The 27299-nt window shown below is 39.7% G+C and overlaps 1 protein-coding gene across 4 annotated transcripts in view; it reads left to right on the top strand.

Annotated features, from left to right (window-relative positions):
- Positions 1–26973, top strand: part of ALKBH1 (alkB homolog 1, histone H2A dioxygenase) — a 37439-nt gene extending 10466 nt beyond the window's left edge. For 2 of the 4 annotated variants that reach the window (XM_057542125.1, XM_007184537.3), the window contains exons 4-6: positions 7344–7434; positions 17070–17263; positions 18117–22554. In XM_057542125.1, the coding sequence (XP_057398108.1) occupies positions 7344–7434; positions 17070–17263; positions 18117–18546 (715 nt within the window). In that variant the 3' untranslated portion in view covers positions 18547–22554. Of the gene's footprint in view, positions 1–7343; positions 7435–17069; positions 17264–18116; positions 22555–26033 lie in introns of those variants that run through there. The other 2 variants (XM_007184538.3, XM_007184539.3) reach the window with 2 other exon arrangements.
- The last annotated feature ends 326 nt before the right edge of the window (positions 26974–27299 follow it).

The following is a 27299-nucleotide window of genomic DNA, read 5'->3' as shown; positions in this document are numbered from 1 at the left end:
CCTTTATTCAGTTAAAAATAGCCCGTTTCCCGTCCTCTTTATCCCTTTGCCCTGTGTTTTTATTCTTCAGTGCATGGTAGTTACTAAATAAATATTTGTAGAATTACTTAGTTAATGGATACTTTCTTATGCCTTTTGAATTTTGTGAATGTATCATCTATTCAAAAATAACTTTTTAAAGAATAAGGCAAGGGAAAATATACATTTAAATAAAGCAGCTTAGCTTTATTTATTCCGTAAGTTAGCTTATGAAGTGCTTTGTATCCATTTTTGTATGTGTGCTTTTTTCCATTGATATTCTCATTGTGGAAGCAGAACTAATTCCTTCCCCTTTTTGTTTCTTTAAGACTTTGTTTATGATGCTGTTATAGCATTTATTGTAGTGAATCCTGTCATCTGCCCCCCTTCTCCTTCCTACTACCTGCCATGCCCCTATCCCTGCGCCCAGACCTTGAAATTCTTGTAGCCTTGGCGCCAACCACAGTTCTTAGTATATATTAGAAGGTGTTCAGTAAATACTAATTTTAAGTAAATTGATATCTTCTCTATTAGCCCAATAAAAGCATAATGCTGAACTTGAGAATCATCAATTAAAAACTGTATAGTACAATACCTTTCCATCTTATTTTCATTAATTTATTAAATAGTGTACATTTGTGCTTTAGGAAATATTTGGTGCTAGCATAGATACAAAACTCATTCCATGTCTTTGAGGAAGGGACTATTAAAGGAGGAATTCAGGTGCTTTCATGAGGTATTTACAGCACTAAAGCTGTATTCTTTAATAGAGGAAGTTGCAAGGTGCTGTATGGGCACAGTAGAGGGAGAGACTGAGTCGAGGATAAAGATTTCCCTTAAGTGTTTAAGCTATGTGTGGAAAAGCAAGTTAGAAAAATCTGCTACACAGAGAGTAGAGTAGGAGAGGAGAGAGCATTTCAGTAGAAAATTGTATGGTCAAAAACATAGCCATGAAAGAAGGAGGGTGGGATACCTTGTAGGAAATGCTTGAAGATGAAACTAGAAAGGTTCGTGCCAGATTATAAGGGGGTTTGCATGCCATATAGTATAGGCAAAGAATTAATCGATCAAAGAAAGAAATGGAAACATTTTATTCGAGCCAAATGGAGGATTATTACCTGGGAACAGCATGTCAGAAAGCTCCAAGAACTGTTGCAGCCATTAGAAGTCAAGGCACAGTTATGTAAGTTTTTTTGACACAGAGAGTTGTATATTAAGTGATGGATTATTGACAGTTTACACATCCAGATCTAAGCATCCCCTTACAAGATCAAGAAGGAACGTTATCTTTTAAGGAGTTGTCTTGTTGCTAAGAGAATGTTGCTCTTTATGTGAGCAGGTATTTCTGCCGATGGGGGAGGTTTGCTCGATGCATAATGCAGATACACAATGCACAGTAAGGGGAAGAGAGGGAGCTAAAGGGCAGAGAAGATTTTTTTTATGTTTAAATTTTTCTTGTCTTGGGAGTTCCCTGGCTGTCCGATGGTTGAGACTCCACGCTCTCACTGCCAAGGGCCCAGGTTCAGTCCCTGGTCAAGGAACTAAGATCTCACAAGAAGCGCGGCGCAGCAAATAAATAAATGAATGAATGAATTTATCTCGTCTTGCCAAAAAACATAAATTTTATTTCACAGTAGGAAAATGTGGACTTTGTCCTTATAAACAGGAGGAATTCATCAAGATTAGTAATAGATTTTTCACTTTAGAGAGATAATTCTTGTGGCAGTGAGGAAAGTGGATTGAAAATTTAGTCATTGCAAAAAGCACAATTAAGAATTTAGCTTAAGGGACTTCCCTGGCAGTCCAGTGGTTAAGACTGCGCGCTTCCACTGCAGGGGGCGCGGGTTCAGTCCCTGGTTGGGGAACTAAGATCCTGCATGCTGCGCAGTGCAGCCAAAAAAAAAAAGAATTTAGCTTAATAACCCACGCAAAAGATGATAAAGGCCTGGAAAAGACATTGTGTATAGGGCTTGGGAACCAAGAGATTATGAAAAGTGACATAGAAGTAGTTAAGGATTATGCACAGATTTCTAAGTGACAGGCAGGTTTACACTTAAGTTGTGGGGGTTCCCGCAGGTTTATTGAGATAATTGACGTATAACAGTGTGTTAGTCCAGGGTGTACGGCATGATGATTTCATACGTGTATATATTCCAGATGGTTATCACAATAAATTTCGTTCACGTCAGTCACCTTGCATCATTACAAATTATTTTTCTTGTGATAAGAACTTTTAAGATCTACTCTCTTAGCAACTTTCTAGTATATAATACAGGGTTAACTATAGTCACCATGCTGTACTTTACATCCCCAAAACTTACTTCTCCTACAACGACAAGTTTTTATCTTTTGACCACCTTTACCCATTTCTCACTCACACACACACACACACACACACCACCCCAGCCTCTGGCAACCACCAGTCTGTTCTATTTCAGATTTTTTAGAGTCCACATAAAAGTATGATCATTTGTCTTTATCTCATTTATTCCATTTAGCATAATGCCATCAAGTTTCATCCAAGTTGTCACAATTGGCAGGATTTCCCTTTTTTCTGTCTGAATAATATTCTACTGTGTGTGTATCACATTTTCTTTATCCATTCATCTGTCATTGGACACTTAGGTTGTTTCCATGTCTTGGCTGTTGTAAATAATGCTGTAATTATTTATTTATGCAAAACAGTATGGAAGTTTCAGAAAATTAAAAATAGAACTACCATATGATCCAGCAATTCCACTTCTCAGTCTGTATCCAAAGGAAACAAAATCATTATCTCAAAAACATACCTGCACCTCCGTGTTCCTCAGTGGAACATTATATACTAAGATTTAATGGAAATAAGGTTTGGAGGAAGAGGAAAATGAGCAGAGATGATCCTTAGTGTAGTTTGGGGCTTATTGTTTTTGAAATGCCTGTGGAGTATACACATGGAGATGTCTAGTATGCCTTTGGAAATATGGAGCTGAGCTTAGGAGCATAATGAGAGAGAGGGAGAGAAACAGAGATAGATAGATGAGGGAGTTACACATGAAGGCCATAGTGAAGTGAACAGTGGGAATAATGTGTTTTTTTGTTTGTTTATGGAAAACATACAGAGAAAAGAAGGCGATTGGCCCTAGGAAGCATCAGCTCTGGGTGGGAAAAATAGTACTATTACAAGCCAAGGCAGGAAAGTGTTTCCAAAATAAGAGAAGGACCAACCATGTCTGTAGGCCTGGGATTTGACAATTAAGTGGTATAATTGAAACTAAACTAGTTTTGGGGAGTGGTGTAAGCAAAAGTCAGATCTCAGAGAGGGTGGGCAGCAAATATTGAGTCCTTTTAGGAACGTTTAATTGTGAAGAGAAGAAGCGATGTGGAGCAGAGGGAGGCAGGACATATAGGGTACCTGAGGAAGAGGTCAAGTTGAAAAGATGTTTTCTCAAGTATGTGGAAATGTTGAACATTTTTGCAGATCAAGAGGAAGAAACAAGTACACAGGAAGAGTTGAAAATATGAGAAGAAAGATGATAATGGAGAAGGGCCTCAGAGGCTACATCAGGGAAATGGGAGATAGTATAGGTGGAGAATTGGCCTTAATGAAAAGAAGTAAGACCACTGCTGAAACCAGGAAGGAAGGACAGAGTAAGGATTTCAAAAAGTTTAGAGGTGTAGGGGAGGAAAGTTGAAATCATTAACTGGATCACTTGATCAGGCCTCGTATTCTCCTTGTCCTGGAAGGGAGTAAGAGCAGGACTGAGGACTTGGGATAAATGGTGAAAGTTTAGAACAGAAGGTAGAAGATTAGATAAGACTAACATTTGCAAGATAGTAAAAGGGTGTTAAGGTAGAGTTGGATGTCCATTTGCGCTGACTGAGAGATACAGGTTGAGAAGGGAAACAAAACTGGAAGCACTCAAATACTGAAAAAATGGAGTTTCTAGGGACAGGAGATGGAACTTTAGGTTTAATGGAAATGAGAGACTAGGAAAGGAAGAAGGACAGAAAGCTGTAGTCGTGGAGGGAAATATTCAGAGTTATGAAAGACACAATCCCTAAATCTTTAAAAATGATGGAAAAAGCAATACCTGCAATAGGATTTTGAAGGTTTTCTGTCATAAACAACCTTCAGACTGCTGTCCTGAGTGAGTAGTTTTGCTTTCACAATGGTTCACTAATGTCCCTTGAGGCAAGAAAGAAAAGAAAATACCAATGCTTACCCACTGCACAGAGAGTGGACAAGCAGGACAGGAGTTCTTTTCCACCCAGTTAGGGTTCAGTTGAAAGCAGTGCTATAGGATGAGATTGCTGAAAGAAATGCCAGCGCTTACATCAAGCTTTTACCCCTGACAGAAAGTGAGCAAAGTGCTGGGTGGGCACATTCACCAGGGGAGAAGGTGCCAGCCCACCCATCCATCATCCTCCAGCTAGTGCCTGGAGGGGCAGCATGTTGCTGTTTGCAGTGAGAACCAATAATTAGGGTCACACCTGCTTGAAAACATTCTTTTGGATAATTGGGTGAAGATTTAAAGTTAGGTTAGGTGCCAACATATTCCCTGTATTCCTTAGGGTGGATAAGTGGCTCCACTGGCACTGAGCCTTCTTGGCTTCTTTTTTGGACAAATCAGGTACAAAAAAAGAACAGCCCACCCATGCTTTCATTAATCCCTCAGTATTTTCTGTTTGAAAAAGATCTGGGAGCACGTGAAACTTGGTTTGGGCCTTACACTATTCACAATGTTCAAGTGAATTTTTTGGAATCTTTGTTACCCAAGAGGCCTGTGGGCACCAGAAAGGTCCCTAAGTGGTACTAAGACAAGAAATGTCTAGCACTGGCCAGTCCTGCTCTCACATCTTGAAGGCAAGTGTTACAACAGTTGTTGCTACTTTCCTTCCAGAAATTCTATACAAAGGCAAGAATGGAAGTCAAGTTCTCAGAAGAGGATATGAAATAAGGGATAGAATCTCATACCTACCTGGGTCTAACACATTACATACATACACACACACACACACACACACATTTTCACCTCAAAATGGCACACTCAGTGATCACAACTGTTCTTTCACTAAGCGTCTTTAAGCTTTTTTTTTTCCTTTTTGTTATGAGGACTGGGCTTAATGCTTGTGAAAGTATGGCTCTTCTCTGGCTTCTTTTGCATCCTGGACCTATCCCCCTCTATAATATAAGGCAATACCCAAAGCCTTTTTTATAGTGATACAGTTAAGGTAGAAAAGACATGTTCTTTTGGTTTCCTAAAAAAGAAACTAAATTTTAAAGGGTATGTTATAGGCTATATCTTCATGTTTGGTTGTTACTATAATTTTGATAATTTTATTAACACCACAAACCTATGTTAATTATAATAATGTATACCCTGTTCTTAAAGAACATTAGACCCAATCTTTTGATGAAAAGCAGCTTATTGGTGCCATATCGAATGTCTAAAATGCCGTCAAGTTTTCAGAGCTGCCTTGTTATCTTTATTTGTACAGATCAATCTGATTTTGGGTTCTTTGTCAAGAATAAAATGATCTCTTATTGAGCTAGAAAGAGACAGAGTTTTCTTTTTTAATTTTGGCTAGAATAGTGTTTCTCAAAGTGTGGTTCCTGGACCAGCAGCATCAGCATGATCTAAAGAAGCTCAGTGCCCAGATTGTTACTAGGGGATGCCACTTAGGCAGTCTCTGCCTGACAGGTACCAAAATCCAGACTCCCAGAGGGGAGGCAGGTGTTCAGCATAAACTGTATTGTTTATAGAGACAGTGTAGGCACAGTGAGTCCTGGCAGTGGTGTGAACCTCCCCAGAATCCAAGTTCCAGATGCTTGCCAAGGGCCAACCTAATATGCAGTGCTTTCAAAGGATAGCAGTCGGACCTGCTATGCCTCTTTTCTTCACAGCTGTCCTAAATATATCAGTGTTTGATCCATTCTTTTTATTTACTTACTGGTCTTGATGTATGTCTGTGTGGCAATTTCCTTAGAATGTAAACTCTTTGAGGACAGATAGCATCTATTCTGTAAACTTTGTCAGACCTCAAGATGAGTGCTACTTACAGTGTGAGCCTGTAATAAGTCCTTTGCTTCTGTTCATGCTTTGTGCCTATATTGCCTATTGCATCACTCCTTGTTTAAATGCTGGCCATTTTTCAGTGCCATACTCAACTCCCCAACTCTGCCATGAAGCCTTAACTGATAAGACAGTTGACTTTGAGCTCTCCTTTTTCTTAATTCTAGTGGTCTTCCAAGTCTTGTGCTATTCAGTTTAGTGCTAGATTTTATACTACCTTAAATTTTCCCCTCATTTCTTATACTTATCCGTCGTCTCCTGTCAAAATATAAACTCCTTAAAGCAGCCTAATCTTTTCTTTTTTAAAGAGCAGTGGTTCTTAGACCCCAAAAAAATTTTTTTTGATTAATGATGTAACTTACATAGAAAAAACAAACTAAATAAAATGATTAGACCTAGCATTCTTGTATTTTTAGATATTTAGAGGTAAACAAACAAGCTTCCTCTTTAGAAGGAGAGTAGTTAGGGAATTCCCTGATGGTCCAGTGGTTAGGACTCTGTGCTTTCACTGACGAGTGCCCTGGGTTCAATCCCTGGTCGGGGAAGTAAGGTCCCACAAGCCACGCAGCACGGCCAAAAAAAAAAAAAGAAAAAGGGTAGTTAATCCCATAGATTTGATTAGACAAGATATAATTACAGAAAGGATACCTCCATTTTACAGAAACCTCCTGTGGTTTGAAAAAGGGAATATCAGAAACCAAATCAATTACAGTGGCCCTTAATTGTTAGCTGAGCCTCAGTTATCTAAGTTGTTAATATGGGGTTAAAGAAGTCATCTTAAACCAGTAATTTTTGATTGTATACTGTATTTTGCCAAATGTTTTTTCCCCCAAACTACAATTCTGGGAAGCCACATTATTCTAGACATAGTGATAGCTATAATTAATCACATCCTGCTTCTGGCAAACCAAACTGAACATGTTCTGTTAGCCAAATTTTCAGTTATCTGTAGGGCTCTTTGTCCCATTTCCCATGGACAGGTAAAGGCATTTCTGTTGTCATTTTGTTTTATCATTATTGAGATGCTGGAGATTTGACATTTAAAATTGATCCCATTCAGCAGAGGATTTAGAACCAACGATTAGAAATTAGAAATGCTAACGTGTGTTTTAGTAGTATTCTTGGTCAACTCATTTCTGTTCTAATTTCCCCTGTGGAGATCTTGGCCAACAGCTTATATAGAATACCAAATTTAAGACTCCAGGATCCATACAACAGGCTATTGCTGCCATTTGAAATGAATAAATCATCTTTTGTCTCCAATCTTTGCAGGTATAAAGAAGTGAATAAACGGAGACCCCGAAGTTTACTAGAGAAACTACGCTGGGTGACCCTAGGCTACCATTATAACTGGGACAATAAGGTATTCAAATTTTCTTGCTAATTCCATTGTTTTTCCATTTTTATGCTTTTTGGGCCACATAGTTTGACTTCTTCCTGGCCAAGCTTAAAGTATCAGATTATACATTTGCGGAAGGATTTCTTTTATTTATTCCCTCCTAAAATCCTCTTGTTATGGTATCTCAAGAGGAATGAATAATTTATCAAGAGCAAATTACTTTTTCATATGTTCTCAGGTTATATTATTTTCTCAGAAGTCATTGGTGCTTCTTCTGTGGAGGTTTCAGGGATACAGATTTTTCTTTACTGTATTCAAGAGCAGTTCTCAATTACAATCTTTATTTCCATTATTATTTAGTGTTTGTTGATCATTTATTTTCTACATACTATGTGCCTGGAGTAAAAGAAGCTCCATGTACTTCTGGTATTATCTTCCATCAACTCACAAAAGAACTTTCAAGATCTAGACGCCTTTGACTGCTATATAAGGTCTGATCAGGAGAGAGATGGGAAAGAATGTCCTGCAGTTAACAAAGTTCCATGTTTTCTTGAGGTACAATTTCTTCTTTCCTGACCCCTACAATTCAGAAAATGCCTCCTTTATCGCTGGCATCTCAGTGCTTCTTTTCTCAGTGAGATGTTTGCCACCAAGTGGAAGGACTAATTCTGAGAGTAAACTGGGTAAAGCAAATTGGTATAGACCATCTTCCTACTAATCAGTTACTTTTTAAGAGCTCCATAGTTTCAGTCAACCCAGCTCATTAATAAATATGTTAACTACTCAAAATAATGGTAAATGTTGCTCAGAGCTATTCATGATAAAATTCTTATTTTCAGTGATTAGATTTAATGGAAAACTAGACATCTGTATTTGGGGAAATGGCCATGTGGTTTTCTTTGGGTTAGACAGCCTGGATTTGAATCTTGGCTTCAGTATGGATAGTGCCTCCCTCATAAGGTGGTTGTGAGGATTAAATGATTAACGCCTTTGTAGTAATAACAACAGTGCCTGGCTATTCTAAGCAGTTAAATGTATTAACACCATAAATTTTAGCTTATTGTTCTTTATGATATTAATTTTACTGTAGATATTGTTATTCCCCAAGGAATAAGTTGACCTCATTTACTAAGAAAAACATGGAGTGAAAATTATCAAACACACTGAAACGGTAATCAGAAAAAGAGAAAGAGAATTAAGAAAGAAGAGTAGTACATAGACAGTTTGGATAGGGATGAAAGCCCAAAAAGGTAATTCTTTCATTATAGCAGAGGCAATCTAGTGCTAGAACAGGAGCTGTTAAGTGGCTGGTCTTCTGAAGGACTAAAACAAAACGGTAGAGAAAACCTTAAAGTTTTCTAACTACACCCTTAGTTTTGAGAAATTAAATAGCAGCTCTTATTTGCAGTTCAGGAAGAGAAGAATAAAGTAAAACAGATTCCAACTGAAGAGGCTTGGCCATCCATCAAAGACTTTTCAGAAAAGTCTTTCTTAATGTGAAGTTAAAGCTCACTTCTCAGCCCTGAACCAAGATGGCAGAGTAGAAGGAGGTGCTCTCACTCCCTCTTGTGAGAACACCAGAATCACAACTAGCTGCTGGACAATCATCGACTGGAAGACACTGGAACTCACCAAAAAAAGATACCCCACATCTGAAGACAAAGGAGAAGCCACAATGAGACGGTAGGAGGGGTGCACTCACAGTAAAATCAAATCCCATAACTGCTGGGTGGTTGACTCACAGACTGGAGAACACTTATACCACATAAGTCCACCCACTGGAGTGAAGGTTCTGAGCCCCACATCAGGCTTCCCAACCTGGGGGTCCAGCAACGGAAGGAGAAATTCCTAGAGAATCAGGCTTTGAAGGCTAGTGGGATTTGATTGCAGGACTTCGACAGGACTCAGGGAAACAGAGACTCCACTCTTGGAGGGCATACACAAAGTAGTGTGTGCATCGGGACCCAGGGGAAGGAGCAGTGACCCCAGGGGAGACTGAACCAGACCTGCCTGCTACTGTTGGAGGGTCTCCTGCAGAGGCAGGGGGTGGCTGTGGCTCACCGTGGGGACAAGGACACTGGCCAACCAACAGGGAGGGAACCCAGCTCCACCCATCAGCAGTCAAGCGGATTAAAGTTTTACTGAGCTCTGCCCACCAGAGCAACAGTCAGCTCTACCCACCACCAGTCCCTCCCATCAGGAAACTTGCACAAGCCTCTTAGGTAGCCTCATCCACCAGAGAGCAGACAGCAGAAGCAAGAAGAACTACAGTCCTGTAGCCTGTGGAACAAAAACCACATTCACAGAAAGATAGACAAGATGAAAAGACAGAGGGCTATGTACCAGATGAAGGAATAAGATAAAACCCCAGAAAAACAACTAAATGAAGTGGAGATAGGCAACCTTCCAGAAAAAGAATTCAGAATAATGATAGTGAAGATGATCCAGGACCTCGGAAAAAGAATGGAGGCAAAGATCAAGAAGATGCAAGAAATGTTTAACAAAGACCTAGAAGAATTAAAGAACAAATACCTAGAAGAATTAAAGAACAAACAGAGATGAACAATACAATAACCGAAATGAAAATTACACTAGAAGGAATCAATAGCAGAATAACTGAGGCAGAAGAATGGATAAGTGACCTGTAAGACAGAATGGTAGAATTCACTGCTGTGGAACAGAATAAAGAAAAAAAAATGAAAAGAAATGAAGACAGCCTAGGAGACCTCTGGGACAACATTAAACACAACAACATTCGCATTATAGGAGTCCGAGAAGGCAAAGAGAGAGAGAAGGGACCCAAGAAAATATTTGAAGAGATTATAGTCGAAAACTTCCCTAACATGGGAAAGGAAATAGCCACCCGAGTCCAGGAAGCGCAGAGTCCCAGGCAGGATAAACCCAAGGAGAAACATGCCGAGACACATAGTAATCAAATTGACAAAAATTAAAGACAAAGAAAAATTATTGAAAGCAGCAAGGGAAAAATGAAAAATAACATACAAGGGAACTCCTCCCATAAGGTTAACAGCTGATTTCTCAGTAGGAACTCTACAAGCCAGAAGGGATTGGCACGATATACTTAAAGTGATGAAAGGGAAGAACCTACAACCAGGATTACTCTACCCGGCAAGGATCTCATTCAGATTTGATGGAGAAATCAAAAGCTTTACAGACAAGCAAAAGCTAAGAGAATTCAGCACCACCAGACCAGCTCTACAACAAATGCTAAAGGAACTTCTCGAAGTGGGAAACAGAAGAGAAGAAAAGGATCTACAAAAACAAACCCATAACAATTAAGAAAATGGTCATAGGAACATACATGTCGATAATTACCTTAAACAGGAATGGATTAAATGCTCCTACCAAAAGACACAGGCTTGCTGAATGGATACTAAAACAAGACCCATATATATGCTGTCTGCAAGAGACCCACTTCAGACCTAGGGACACATACAGACTGAAAGTGAGGGGATGGAAAAAGATATTCCATGCAAATGGAAATCCAAAGAAAGCTGGAGTAGCAATACTCATATCAGATAAAATAGACTTTAAAATAAAGAATGTTACAAGAGACAAGGAAGGACACTACATAATGATCAAGGGATCAATCCAAGAAGAAGATATAACAATTATAAATATATATGCACCCAACATAGGAGCACCTCAATACATAAGGCAACTGCTAACAGCTATGAAAGAGGAAATCGACAGTACCACAATAATAGTGGGGGACTTTAACACCTCACTTAACACCAATGGACAGATCATCCAAAATGAAAATAAATAAGGAAACACAAGCTTTAAATGACACAATAGACCAGATAGATTTAATTGATATTTATAGGACATTCCATCCAAAAACAACAGATTACACTTTCTTCTCAAGTGCGCACGGAATGTTCTCCAGGATAGATCACATCTTGGGTCACAAATCCAGCCTCAGTAAATTTAAGGAAATTGAAATCATATCAAGCATCTTTTCTGACCACAACACTATGAGATTAGAAATGAATTACAGGGAAAAAAACATAAAAGACACAAACACATGGAGGCTAAACAATATGTTACTAAATAACCAAGAGATCCCTGAAGAAATCAAAGAGGAAATCCAAAAATACCTAGAGACTAATGACAGTGAAAACACAATGACCCAAAAACTGTGGGATGCAGCAAAAGCAGTTCCAAGAGAGAAGTTTATAGCTATACAAGCCTACCTCAAGAAACAAGAAAGATCTCAAATAAACAATCTAACCTTACACCTAAAGGAACTAGAGAAAGAAGAACAAACAAAACCCAAAGTTAGCAGAAGGAAAGAAATCATAAAGATCAGAGCAGAAATACAAACAAAGAAAACAACAGCAAAGATCAATAAAACTAAAAGCTGGTTCTTTGAGAAGATAAACAAAATTGATAAACCATTAGCCAGACTAATCAAGAAAAAGAGGGAGAGGACTCAATAAAAGTAGAAATGAAAAAGGAGAAGTTACAACAGACATGGCAGAAATACAAAGCGTCCTAAGAGACTACTACAAGCAACTCTATGCCAATAAAATGGACAACCTGGAAGAAATGGACAAATTTTTAGAAAGGTATAACCTTCCAAGACTGAACCAGGAAGAAACGGAAAATATGAACAAACCAGTCACAAGTAATGAAATTGAAACTGTGATTAAAAATCTTCCAACAAACAAAAGTCCAGGACCAGATGGCTTCACAGGTGAATTCTATCAAACATTTAGAGAAGAGCTAACACCCATCCTTCTCAAACTCTTCCAAAAAATTGCAGAGGAAGGAACACTCCCAAACTCATTCTATGGGGCCACCATCACCCTGATACCAAAACCAGACAAAGATACTACAAAAAAAGAAAATTACAGACCAATATCACTGATGAATATAGATGCAAAAATCCTCAACAAAATATTAGCAAACAGGATCCAACAACACATTAAAAGGATCATACACCATGATCAAGTGGGATTTATCCCAGGGATGCAAGGATTCTTCAACATACGCAAATCAATCAATGTGATGCACCATATTAACAAGTTGAATAATAAAAACCATATGATCATCTCAGTAGATGCAGAAAAAGCTTTTGACAAAATTCAACACCCATTTATGATAAAAAAACTCTCCAGAAAGTGGGCATAGAGGGAACCTACCTCAACATAATAAAGGCCATATATGACAGACCCACAGCAAACATTCTCAATGGTGAAAAACTGAAAGCACTTCCTCTAAGATCAGGAACAAGACAAGGATGTCCACTCTCACCACTACTATTCAACATAGTTTTGGAAGTCCTAGCCACGGCAATCAGAGAAGAAAAAGAAATAAAAGGAATACAAATTGGAAAAGAAGTAAAACTGCAGATGACATCATACTATACATGGAGAATCCTAAAGATGCCACCAGCAAACTACTACAGCTAATCAATGAATTTGGTAAAGTTGCAGGATACAAAATTAATGCACAGAAATCTCTTGCATTCCTATACACTAATGATGAAAAATCTGAAAGAGAAATTAAGGAAACACTCCCATTTACCATTGCAACAAAAAGAATAAAATACCTAGGAATAAACCTACCTAGGGAGACAAAAGAGCTGTATGCAGAAAACTGTAAGACACTGATGAAAGAAATTAAAGATGATACCAACAGATGGAGAGATATACCATGTTCTTGGATTGGAAGAATCAATATTGTGAAAATGACTGTACTACCCAAAACAATCTACAGATTCAATGCAATGCCTATCAAATTACCAATGGCATTTTTTACAGAACTAGAACAAAAAATCTTAAAAGTTGCATGGGGACACAAAAGACCCCGAATAGCTAAAGCAGTCTTGAGGGAAAAAAGCGGAGCTAGAGGAATCAGACTCCCTGACTTCAGACTATACTACAAAGCTACAGTAATCAAGACAATATGGTACTGGCACAAAAACAGAAATATAGATCAATGGAACAAGATAGAAAGCCCAGAGATAAACCCATGCACCTATGGTCAGCTAATCTATGACAAAGGAGGGAAGGATATACAATGGAGAAAAGACAGTCTCTTCAATAAGTGGTGCTGGGAAAACTGGACAGCTACATGTAAAAAGAATGAAATTAGAACACTCCCTAACACCATACACAAAAATAAACTCAAAATGGATTAAAGACCTAAATGTAAGACCAGACACTATAAAACTCTTAGAGGAAAACATAGGAAGAACACTCTGACATAAATCACAGCAAGATCTTTTTTGATCCACCTCCTAGAGTAATGGAAATAAAAACAAAAATAAACAAATGGGACCTAATGAAACTTAAAAGCTTTTGCACAGCAAAGGAAACCGTAAACAAGACGAAAAGACAACCCTCAGAATGGGAGAAAATATTTGCAAACGAATCAACAGACAAAGGGTTAATCTCCAAAATATATAAACAGCTCATGCAGCTCAATATTAAAAAAAGACAGCCCAATCCAAAAATGGGCAGAAGACCTAAATAGACATTCTCCAAAGAAGACATAACAGATGGCCAAGAAGCACATGAAAAGCTGCTCAACATCGCTAATTATTAGAGCAATGCAAATCAAAACTACAATGAGGTGTCACCTCACACGAGTTAGAATGGGCATCATCAGAAAATCTACAAACAACAAATGCTGGAGAGGGTGTGGAGAAAAGGGAACCCTCTTGCACTGTTGGTGGGAATGTAAATTGATACAGCCACTATGGAGAACAGTATGGAGCTTCCTTAAAAAGCTAAAAATAGAATTACCATATGACCCAGCAATCCCACTACTGGGCATATACCCAGAGAAAACCATAATTCAAAAAGACACATGCACCCCAGTGTTCATTGCAGCACTATTTACAACAGCCAGGTTATAGAAGCAACCTAAATGCCCATCGACAGACGAATGGATAAGGAAGTTGTGGTACATATATACAATGGAATATTACTCAGCCATAAAAAGGAACGAAGTTGGGTCATTTGTTGAGACGTGGATGGATCTAGAGACTGTCATACAGAGTGAAGTAAGTGAGAAAGAGAAAAACCAATATCGTATATTAACGCATATATGTGGAACCTAGGAAAATGGTACAGATGAACTGGTTTGCAGGGCAGAAGTTGAGACACAGATGCAGAGGACAAACGTATGGACACCAAGGGGGAAAAGTGGCAGGGGTGGAGGTGGGGGTGTGATGAATTGGGCGATCGGGATTGACATGTGTACTCTGATGTGTATAAAATGGATGACTAATAAGGAAAAAAAGAAAAAAATGAGGAAGAGAAACAAGAAATAAGTATATTAATATACTGAAATAACAAAAATATATTGAAGGCCGTTTTTTTAAATGTGGATGAAAGATTAGTTTGTGTATGTTAGGTTTCTAGTTGTTGTTACTGTTCGCATTCCTGTTAATGGATTGTTTCTGCTGTATTGAATCCTCTGTGCTTTGGAGCAGGTGTGTACCAAATTGTCTTTTGTCCCAGTAATAATCACTTACTGAAGACAAAAAAAAGAAGCTCACTTCTCTCCAGAGCTGTGACTAGTGGACACTAGTGGGGATGTGAGACAAAAGTGGATTTTCTAACCAGATCTGAGGTTGATTGAGTAACGGGAGGAATGAGAGAGGAGCATCAGACCAAGGAAGAGTATCAGGATGCTGCTGGCTTACATAGCCAGACTAGCCCTCAGACTCATCTGCGTAGGAGGCTGCTGCCTTGTCATTCTCAGAAATTGTGTATGTTTTGTAGAGAGAGTGTTCTGGCCTTTGTTTTTTGTTTTTTAAGAGAAAAAGGGTATTTATGATCCTTAGGTACAAAAAATAGAGGCAGTTCAGGGGGTAAGTGCTGAAAATTACTTCCATTTTAAGGTCCTGCCTTGACCACAGTGTAAGTCGGTTTAAATTCAGATGTTTTGAGCATGTCATCCCATCAGATTGACCAGTGAAATCACATGAAACTACGTTGCAGGCTGAGGGGTCCAAAATCAAACTGGCTATAGTATTTGAGTTTCCTTTTTTTTTTTTTTTTTTAATAAACTTTGTATTTTAGTATAGTTTTAGGTTTACAGAAAAGTTGAAAAGGTAGTACAGAGTTCCCAAATACCCCACACTCAGTTTTCCCTTTTATTAACGTCATATTAGTATGGTACCTTTTTCTCAATTAGTGAACCAATAGTAAAACATTATTATTATTTTTTTAATATTGATATTTATTTATTTATTTGGCTGCGCTTGGTCTTAGTTGCGGCACGTGGGATCTTCGTTGCTGCATGCGGGATCTTTTAGTTGTGACATGCAGGCTGTTAGCTGCAGCATGTGGGATTTAGTTCCCTGACCAGGGATCAAACCCAGGCCCCCTGCAGTGGGAGTGCAGAGTCTAAACCGCTGGACTACCAGGGAAGTCCCAGTAATACATTATCATAATAGTGAAATCCATACTTCATCTGTATTTCCTTAATTTTTAACTGATGGACTTTCTGTTCCAGGATCCTGTCCAGGTTACATAACATTTAGTCAGCGTGTTTCCTTAGGCACCCCTTGGTAGTGATAGTTTTGAGTTGCCTTTTACCCTAAGAGAACTATCCTGTTTGGGAGTGGAGTATACCAGAGAGAGGTGTAATTGCTTCATATGTTGACTCTATACAGCGTGACTTTGCCTGATTTATCACTGCATAGCACAGTGCCTACCATATAATAGGTGCTCAGTATTTTGAATTGACCCATTATTAGATTACTGGTTGCCTCAAAAATGGATGGCTATTAAGAAGTACAAACTACTATGTATAAAATAAATAAGCTACAAGGATATATTGTACGGCACAGGGAATATAGCCAGTACTTTGTAATAACTGTAAATACAGTATAATCTGTAAAAATTTTGGGGGCTTCCCTGGTGGCGCAGTGGTTGAGAATCTGCCTGCTAATGCAGGGGACACGGGTTTGAGCCCTGGTCTGGAAAGATCCCACATGCCGCAGAGCAACTAGGCCCGTGAGCCACCACTACTGAGCCTGCGCATCTGGAGCCTGTGCTCCCCAACAAGAGAGGCCGCGACAGTGAGAGGCCCGCACACCGCGATGAAGAGTGGCCCCCGCTTGCCGCAACTAGAGAAAGCCCTAGCACAGAAACGAAGACCCAACATAGCAATCAATCAATAAATCTTTAAATAAAAAAAAAAAATTTTGAATCACTATGTAGTATACCTGAAACTAATGTAATGTTGTAAATCAGCTATATACCTCAATAAAAAAAATTTTAAGGGGTGGGTAAATCATGCTATATTAATATTACATGTAATAGAGAACAGACTTGTGGTTGCCATGCGGGAGGGAGGGATTGGAAGTTTAGGGTCAGCAGATACAGACTATTATATAGAGAATGGATAAACAACAAGGTCCTACTGTATAGCACAGGGCACTGTATTCAGTATCCTGTGATAAACCATAGTGGAAAAGAATATTTAAAAGAATGTATACATAGGTATAACTGAATCACTTTGCTGTACAGCAGAAACTGACACAACATTGTAAATCAATCAATATATTACATGTAAATTAGATGATTTTAAAGTGGTAATTAATCTTATGCCACAGTTTCCTATTTTCCTGAGATCATTGTTTATTTTTCTTATTCTCCCTACTTTTATCAAAGAAATACTCAGCAGATCATTATACACCTTTCCCTTCTGACCTGGCTTTCCTCTCAGAGCAAGTAGCCGCTGCCTGTGGATTTCAGGGTTTCCGAGCCGAAGCAGGTATCCTGAATTACTACCGATTAGACTCCACACTAGGAATCCACGTAGACAAATCTGAACTAGATCACTCCAAACCCCTGCTTTCGTTCAGGTAAGTTGGGTCTAGGGATTTTGAATTACTTTTTATCACTTCATTCCTTTTTCTAAAGAACTTTTAAGCTTAAATAAATAAATAAGACATTAAATTTTTTAAATGGTTGGACTCTATAATCTTTCATTTCTGGGCATCTTAGCCATGTATCATAAGTAAAATTAGCCTAGTCCTTTTAGAGTAATGACCAAATTACAATGAATATTTCTGTTTAAGATGCATGGAGTCTGTCTTTTGTAATGAGAGGTATTGTCAGTGTCTGTGGAATAGATAAGTGGTAAAGGCCATAAGGCAAAGTGAGCAACCTTTTCGGAATAGAGAAGAGCAAAGCACAGAAGCCTGAATAGTTTACTCTCCTTGTCTCCTTAAATGTAAGTTTATATTTTTGCAAAGTACTGCACCTGTATCTCATGAGGAAAGTGCATGAACAGAATCTTTTATTAATTGCCTTATCTTTAAAGTGAACAGGAATGATAAATATATAGTAAAGGACCCAAATAAATTTTAATTTGCTTATTTAATTGCTTCAGATTTTATTTTGCAGCAGTTTTGAGGGCTATAATAAGTTTAAGTAGCAGATCACGGGCTGGTCGCTCATAGACACAAGCCAGAAAAGAAGGATCTTAGCATGGTTTAAAAAGGAGGATTGGGACTTCCCTGGTGGTCCAGTGGTTAGGACTTGATGCTTTCACTGCCGTGGGCCCAGGTTCAGTCCCTGGTCAGGGAACTAAGATCCCGCAAGCTGCACAGTGCAACCAAAAACTAAAAAAGCAGTGGGCAGTAACTTTCCCAATCATGGCTAGTGACAGAAACTTACTATGTGTATTGTTTTACTTTTTTTTTTTTTTTATAGCTTCGGACAGTCTGCCATCTTTCTCCTGGGTGGCCTCAAAAGAGATGAAGCCCCCACCCCCATGTTTATGCACAGTGGTGACATCATGGTAATGTCAGGTTTCAGCCGCCTGCTGAACCATGCAGTCCCGAGGGTCCTTCCCAGTCCGGAAGGGGAGAGCCTGCCTTGCTGCCTAGAGACGCCTCTCCCAGCTGACCTCCCCAGAGACGCAGTGGTGGAGCCCTGTTCTGTGGAGGACTGGCAGGTGTGCGCCAGCTACTTGAAAACTGCTCGTGTTAACATGACTGTCCGGCAGGTGCTGGCCATAGGTCATGACTTCCCTTTGGAACCCATGGAGGAGAATAAAAGAGACATCCCCACAGAGGGTTCCTGCCATCTGGATGATGAGAATAGCCAAGTAAAACGAGCTAGGTTAAACCCTGACTGCTGAGACTTGGAGAGCCCCATTCTTTTACTCAGGCAGGTCTTAACAGTAAATGACCATGCTGTTTTGTATTGCCGCAGACTTCAGCACAAAGACAGGCCAAAAGCAGAGACGAGGAAAAACTCATCATTGATCACACTGTTGCCTTGGAACCCATCCTGAAGAGAAAACTGATTAACCACTTTGGTCAGAGAAGTGCTTGACATGGTCCAGTCCCGGTTAGGTTTTGGCACTAACGTATGTGAGAAGTCCAAGGAGGTATGAGCTCCCACAACAGCCTTCTCAGCCTCGCCGTTATCTCTGAGCGAGGTAGACGTGAGTTTCCATGTGTGTGGAATCTTTAAATACCTCAGGTTTTATTGATGGAAAACATAATTCCCCTTCCACCACCCCATCTAGTGATTTGTGGTAACATTGTGGTTCCAGGAACCAACCATTAGTCTTACCTTCTTAATTCTTCCAATCAACACCAAATTCTTTGATCTTCTCTGGCCTTCACAGAAAAATCCTGTACACTTAAGACAATGGAACTGGAAATCACATCTCCTAGAAAAGACATTAATCACAGCTATCTCTCTTGCCTAAACGGTAAATATATATAAACCCAAGGGAAGAGGGACAGTAGTTTCTCCAGATGTCTTTCAGGTCTGTAAACTCTTCCCTTTGGCTTTTAAATGCAATTTTAATTGTTGGACTAAAAAAGTCCTAAGGGTGTTCTGTAACTGTTTTCCCCATGGATAAACTTACTCAGTTTTAAATTAAAGATCTGTATCTATGTTTGAGGGTAAGTGTATCTGGGATTCATTTTTTCCTGTTTTCGCTTGCTGTATTGTTCATGCTATTGAAGCCCTCTAGCTGTTTCTGCCCTAAGTATTCTTTGTGGCTGTCTCACAAGAGAGAATATTCCTTGATACTCCAGTCACTGCGGTTTTTTGTGTTGTAGACAGCATGGAAAATGCATGAAACACTGAGTTTAATCTGTGTACCCCCACCAGCTCAGCTCGGTATACCCTGAGCCTTTAAGTTACCTTGTGTCTCGGTGGGCCTCAGTTTCCTCACTCATAAAATGAAAATATTTATTACCATCTTCCTAGATGGATATTGCTATTTCAAACAATAATGGAAATTTAGTGCTCCTTTCTAGATACATAATATTGCCAATATTTTATTACTATCTGGATTCGTAGAAACATCCCAGCTTATTTGTTTGTGTGGACAACTGACCAGAAGCTGCTTTGATACCTGCTGCTTGCGACACCACTTGCCAAATTTGCATTTCTCCTCTGTCCTGCCTTTTTTTTTTTATGAGTGTTGAATGTTGAGTTTATATTGTAATCCTTGGTAGGTTTTTTTTGTTTGAAGGAATAAAAATTAACAGGTTCATCCTTTATGTGTACGTACATAGGTTCTAAAATTTGTTCGTGATAGGATAATTTTATATAGTTAAAATTACCACTGGAAAAATCCCTTAAATTTTTCATAATGTACATTATATGAACACTGTACATTATATGTGACCCACTGAACACCAACACATGTCATTTAGTAAATCCAGCAGTCAGCTTATCTTTCAGCATTAGAAGATTGCTCTTTAGTCAGTTGATTATCAGATGAAGGTATTAGCTTGTGTTCAGGGTCAATATTTTACAAAAAATACATGTTCAAACTGTAAACTCACACTCCATCAAGCAAGATATATATGCTGTGAGAAGCATGTGGAAACTGAGGCCAGACAAGAGGATGGAAGACTCCTCTCTGCCAGCCCACGCTTCCTCTAGGGATGTGCTCCTGGACTCATTTGGGGGGTGGAGAGGGCTGAGCAGAATTGTTTGCACAGTTCACTTCTCTCTCGTTTTTATGTATATTTCTGTGAGGCACATATAGTTGAAGATGTATATAATGCAACTATACTTTGACAGCAGAAATTATACAGCTCAAGGAAAAAGGAAAAATTGGTGATTTTTCTACATTTAAATGAGGATTATCCCCCCCCCACCAAGTTTGTTTTAGTTGTCTACCAGATGTTTTCTAAGTCAGGTGTCAGCAAACTATGAGCTACCCTCTGTTTTTGTACTGCCCATGGACTAAGAATAGTTTGTACATTCTTAAATGGTGGGGGGGAAAGCTCAGAAGAATAATATTAGTGACACATGAAAATTATATGAAATTCAAATTTCTGTGTCCATAAATAAAGTTTTATTGGAACACAGCCACACTAATTCATTTCCGGATTATCTGTGGTTGCTTTCATGCTAAAATGACAGAGTTGAATAATTGCAACAAAGTCTAAAAGATATGATCCAGGCTCTACAGCAAACGTTTGCCAACACCTAGAAAGGAAACCAGACCCCTAGAAAGGAACCTGAAACCAAGAGAAAACATCAAGGGGAAGATATTTTGTTTTCTTTATTATTTTATATCAAAAATGCCAGGGTAGATACTCTGTTCTAGGATGTATGTGGTATCAAGAGTGGAGTCACAAAATGTTAGGTCTGGGGAAACTGGCACTCTGATGCTCTGCAAGTGGCAGTGTTAACTTGCTATAACCTCTAAGGCTCAGTTTGGCATCATGTAACCTGTAATTCTTTTGTACATCCCAGTTGGGCCAGGGTAGTCCTTTTCCTCTCAGAAGGGTTCTGGTTTGATGATAAATTATATGGTCATCCTAATTATGTTCTAAAATGTGTACCATTTGACCCAATAAATTTCACTCCTAGTTGAGTCTAAGGAAGTAATTAGAGCTGTCTGCAAGATTTTTGTATAAGAATATAATAGTTTGAAATAAGCTCAATATCCAGCAACAAGGAGTTGGTTGATTAAATTCATGTATGTGTTCAATAAATGGTTATTGAGCACTGTTCTTTGATTTGCACAAAGTACCTGCTTTTGTGGTGCTTATATCCTAGTGGAAATGACATAACCATACAGAGGAAAACTATAGCCATTAAAATTCATGTTTTGGAAGAACAAGTAAAGATAGGAGGAAATACTTGTGTTTAATGAGGAAATCCAGTTATGAAACCATGCATAGTAACCTAATTCTGTATAGATTGTTTATATATTTTTTAAAAACTGGAAGGATATGTACACCAAAGTGTGAATGATAGTGGGATTACAGTTGATGTTTCTTCTATTTGTGCTTTTCTGTATTTCTATTTTTTTTACATTGAAAATTCTTTTGTCTTTTTTTTTTTTAATAAATTTATTTATTTATTTATGGCTGCATTGGCTTCGTTGCTGCGCGCGGGCTTTCTCTGGTTGCGGCGAGCGGGGGCTACTCTTTGTTACGGTGCGCAGGCTTCTCATTGCGGTGGCTTCTCTTGTTGCAGAGCACGGGCTCTAGGCATGCGGGCTTCAGTAGTTGTGGCATGCGGGGTTCAGTAGCTGTGGCATGCGGACTCTAGAGCGTAGGCTCAGTAGTTGTGGCGCACGGGCTTAGTTGCTCTGCGGCATGTGGGATCTTCCCAGACCAGGGCTCGAACCCGTGTCCCCTGCATTGGCAGGCAGATTCTTAACCACTGCACCATGAGGGAAGTCCCTAAGTCATTTTTTAAATAAAGAATACATGCTTGAATTTTTTTCCAATTAAAAAAGATAGTCCTTTACCCTGTAATTCTGTCTCTACTTGAAATATATTAGAATGCAAATCTAGGAACATCAACATTGTCTAACAAGAGGAGCTTGTTGGAGGAAACTATTTTATGTTATAAGATACTATATAACAACTATCAGTCACGTTTTAGAGACATATTCAGTAATCAGAAGAAATGCTCAATATGTTAACTGAGAAAAACAGCTTAACAACAGAATGCACAAGCATTTTACCAGTGCTTTTTGTATGCACAATTTGTATGCACAGAAAAGGCTGGAGGGTTATAATCTTACATCTCCCAAATTTTCTATCGCCAGCATAAATTGCTCTTTTGAAGAAGGCCTTTGTGATGCTTTTTTGGAAGGGGCAGGTAAGGCATACACTGCACTCAGCAGCAGCAGCTTTGTAGAGTGTCCACTCACCTTTTTTTTTTTTTTTTTTATGACTTACTTTTTTTTTTTTTAATTTATTTTATTTATTTATTTATTTATTTTTGGCTGTGCTGGGTCTTCGGTTCGTGCGAGGGCTTTCTCCAGTTGCGGCAAGTGGGGGCCACTCTTCATCGCGGTGCGCGGGCCTTTCACTATCGCGGCCCCTCCCGCTGCGGGGCACAGGCTCCAGACGCGCAGGCTCAGCAGCTGTGGCTCACGGGCCCAGCTGCTCCGCGGCATGTGGGATCTTCCCAGACCAGGGCTCGAACCCGTGTCTCCTGCATTAGCAGGCAGATTCTCAACCATTGCGCCACCAGGGAAGCCCTGTCCACTCACCTTTTTAACTGCCCTCATCAGCTCCATTCCAGTCTGAGGCCCTTTCATCTGGCTAAGATGGATCTTCTCACTACTGCTTGCTTATTATTTCAGTAGAGCCTCTTGCCTGTTTCCAGCACCCTACATCAGATTTTTCCTAAAGCATCCCAGGCCCGCAGTGAGACAGAGATGTGCTGAACAGGACAAACTCAGCAAGACTTGGCTTGCCACGTTCTAATTTTCCCAATTCCTTTTTTACTAAGATAAGCTGGTCTTATCCCTTTTCTGTTTTCCCTTCATCTAAAAGGTTGGTTTACTAGAGTAGGGAAAAAAAATAAAACCCTAATACCCTAGGTGGATTCTACTAAGGCAAATTAGAATGGTAATGAGGTGGAAAGGAGCCTGAGGAATGATTATTGATCTCAGTGTGAATGAGGGGCTGGCAGAGCTAGGCAGAAAAGACACCTCACCTGTTTTCTGCTTTGAAGATTACAGTGGAAAAAGCAACGCAAATCTAGCTTCTTAGCCTGCGTAGTAAGTTTTTATTGACAATCCTTTTGATCAACTATCCTATCCAAATTTGAGCCCTCATGGAAATGAGTTTGCTGGTTCTCAATTAGTTTTATTGGAAAAACAGATTTCTAAGATAAGATGGTATAGACGATGGAAAGTGAAATAGAGTGGTTATCAGGAAAGGTAGATTTTAATAAAGCTCCAACACTTAGCTGTGTGACCTTGAATAAGTCACTCCACTGAGCCTCAGTTAACCTTTTTGAGCAACCCAGTTTTCTCACCTTTAAGGAGGTTTGACCAAGTAATCCTGTGTTACCTACCAGGTCTGCAATGCTGTTCTTCTAAAATGAGAAATTAATCTCAGAGTTTGGCTAAACAGCAAGGCTACCCAGTAAGCAAGATTGTTGGTAAGGAAATCAAGTGTTAACCAAGGGAAAGAGGAGGGTAAGGAGGGGTTAGAGAAATGCAAATTAAAGCAATGAGATGTAAGTAAATAAGATGTTTGTACCCATCTATTTGGAAAATCTAAGGAGATTTTAACCTCTTGACTGTTCTTTTTACTTCCACCCTATTTCTTAATGGTAAATATGGCTCTGTTTTCAAAGTATCCAGAATCTAATCCCTCCTTTTTGCCTGTAGCGCCCTGACCCAAGCCACTATCATCCGTCAACTGGATTATTATTGCAATAGCCTTCTGACTTCTTCCATGCTTGTCCCTACCTTCTACTCCTATAGTTTATTCATAGTTTATTCTAAACTATGGCCAGAGAGAGGCTATTAACATGTAAGGCGGCTCATGTCACTCTGGTGCTCAAAACTTTCTAATATCACTTGTTGCGCTGAGTAAAAGCCAAAGCCCTTTTAGTTGACTACCAGTCCCTCCCCATCTGGCCCCCCATGTCCTCTTGGTCCTCTCGCCCACTCTGTTCAAGCCACACTGGCCTCCTTGCTGCCCCTCTGAAAAGACCAAGCACATCCCTGACCTCTGAGCTGGACTTGCCTTTGCCTAGAACACTCTGTTCTCTGAGATTTGCACTCGCTTCCTTCAAGGAAGGCTCAGAATCACCGGGGTGGGGCCTGCCTTCACTATCCTATTCAAAACCTCAACCCCACTGCCATTCCTCATTTTCTTTACCACGCTCTATTTTCCATAGCATTTATGACATAAAACTTCATTATAGGAAGTAAGGAAATAATAATTTCTTTTTAATAGTAATTTCTTTTTTCCTTATTTTTAAGAAATAGGGAAATAATATTGTTTCCCCCCACTAGACTCTAAGTGCCCTGAGGCAGAGATGTGCCCTAGTTTTCTAGAACAGTGCCTGGCACATAGTAGTTTCTCACTGTATATTTGTTGAATGAATGGATGCCCAGTGTCGGTGGGATGTGTGAAAATGAAATTTACATTGATAAAGCTATTATAATCAGTGTTTAGCTAAATTTTGACGCAGCAATTCTACTTCTAGGTATCTTCCTTATAGAAATGCCTATCAGGGACACAATGATATGTGTAAAAAGATGTTCATTACAGTGTTCAAAATAGTGGAAAACTAGAAACAACCCAAATGTTAATCAGTAGGGAAAGAGTTATTTGAATTATGGTTCATACACACTATGGAATATTAACACTATGGAGCCCTTCACAATAATGTACTGACATGAAAAGTGCTCCAAGGGACTTCCCTGGCGATCCAGTGGTTAAGACTCCGCGCTTCCACTGCAGGGGGCTCTGGTCCAGGAACTAAGATCCCGCATGCCGCGCAGTGTGGCCAAAAAAAAAAAGTGCTCCAAGACACATTGGTTATTGAAAAACATGAAATAGCAAAATTCTATGTACAGTGTATGAATTAAAATGTAAAAACTAAACAAGACTATTACCTGTATATGCACGTACATGTGCGTAAAGATGGGGGAAAAGATACATCCAAACGTAACAGTGGGAAGGAGAGGGATTGGGAGGTGGTAGAAGGGACTTTTTACTCTATATGCTTTTGTGTGGTCTGATTTCTTTTATAAGAACATATTTATGTATTACTCATATAATTTTTTTTAATTATGCATAGCAAACCCTGTAAAGAATTATATGCAGTAATGAAAAATGGAGGAAATAAATCTCTGAACTCTCTGGAAGTTTCCTATTATAAATAAGATCGGGTACTGTGTTAAGTGATGCAGAAAGCAACCAGTTTCAGCTGCTCCCACAAAGGCTTTAGTTCTGGTTTCTGGGTTGGGATTCTCCATGGGCTGACTAGGGAATGTATGATCCTATCCATCCGGCAAGAGAACCAACCTACATCATGTTTGTGTCCTAAGCTCAGGTAGCTTGCCGCGCCTGGAAACCTTGTTCTACCTCCGCCATGGAAACACCAGCGTGGGCTTTGGTTGCTAGGGCAGTAAACAGTCAGCCTTAAGGTTGAACCAGTTGGCGAGGGCCACAGTCCTCCCCTGAAAAAGATTACCGTATTCTAGGGACATGGCTGGGCAGATAGCATTGAAGTCCACAGGGCCCTAAGATTTATTATTTACTATTTGTTAGGTGAGGGAAGGAGGGAGGAGAGGTAAAATCTGCTGTTGGGGGCACACTGGTGGGTGTTCATGTGCGTGTACCTTTCCTGGGTTCAGTGTGTGTTCCCTTTTGTTAGATGTGAACTGTCCTGTCTACAAAGTGAGATCAGGCCTGAAAATGTGCCCAACTGATGGCCGGCTGCTCCCATTTGCTCCCATCAACAGGAATCAAGCACTTCCTGAGAGCCACCAGATAGAGGCCCTAAATGCTTTGCCTTCGTTTTTAAGAGGTGCTCAACACAAAGGCTCCGATCTCAACAGCTGTAAAAGAGTCAACAAACCACCTTGCCTGGGTTCTGGCCATGGAAGATTCTTCTCCTATCTCTGAAGACAACCATCCCATGTCTGTGTCATTATCCAACTACTCCTGCCTTTGGAGGGGTCGCATGGTAGAAGAATTGCCTACAGGAGTTGAAGAAACATCAGTGTTGCTGCTGTCTGTCAGGCAGCAGCCCTTGTTATTTATTAATCCAGCAACTATTTATTAAGCATCTATGCAGTGTGAGTCACTGTGTTATGCGAATGTGATGGGCATTGTTTCTGCCCTCAGGTCCTACAGTAAGTGGGAAAAATACCTCCGTAAACAGGCAATAAAATATGCTGTGATGAGCCAAGTGCAAGGTGCAACAGGAGGGGCATATAACAGAGAGCTGGGAGGGAAAGGCTTCCTACAGGAAGGAACATAAAAGCTGGCAAAGAATGAGCTGGACGTAGCTTCACTACCCTCCTGTGTGGCTAAAGGCCATTTATTATCTCAGTTGTTTCTTTGGTCTTGTGGGAATAAAAGCATCTGGAAAATTTGAGGACTTTTTCAAACCTTAATAGTTGATGATTCTGTATGATTCATTCGTTTTGTTCATAGCCCTTAGCAATGTCTGCTATCATGTCCTTTGTTCACTCTATTATCTGTGTCCTCCAAAGAGCAAGCTCCCTAAGGGCAGGCTCTCTTCTGTCTCGTTCACTGATATTTCCCTAACATCTAGAATACTGCTTGGTACATAGCTGCTCAATAAAATACTATTGGACAATTGAAAATTTTCCAGGCAACCTTTTTTGAGGAGTTTACTGCTTATCCTAAGTGGGAATGTGGCGAGAAAAGGCACTTCCAGCATCATCAACCAAACCCTATCCAAGTGTTCCTCATGCCTTAATCAGGGACCATTCCACTGCAAGACACAAACTTACCAAATTACAAAAAGCATCTGAGGGCAGGAAATGCACAGAGCCTCCCTGAGAACCAGAAGCAGGAAAGACCCCTGGACCACAGCAACTGCCACATTTCCCTCCCTCCACCACCCTCTCTGGTCTTTGCTTCCCTTTGCCGGTGTCTGCTTCCTGGGATG

The sequence above is a fragment of the Balaenoptera acutorostrata genome, chromosome 3 (assembly GCF_949987535.1).
Source record: "Balaenoptera acutorostrata chromosome 3, mBalAcu1.1, whole genome shotgun sequence".
Classification (NCBI taxonomy): Eukaryota; Metazoa; Chordata; class Mammalia; order Artiodactyla; family Balaenopteridae; genus Balaenoptera; species Balaenoptera acutorostrata.
This window is presented reverse-complemented; position numbering and strand designations above follow the sequence as displayed.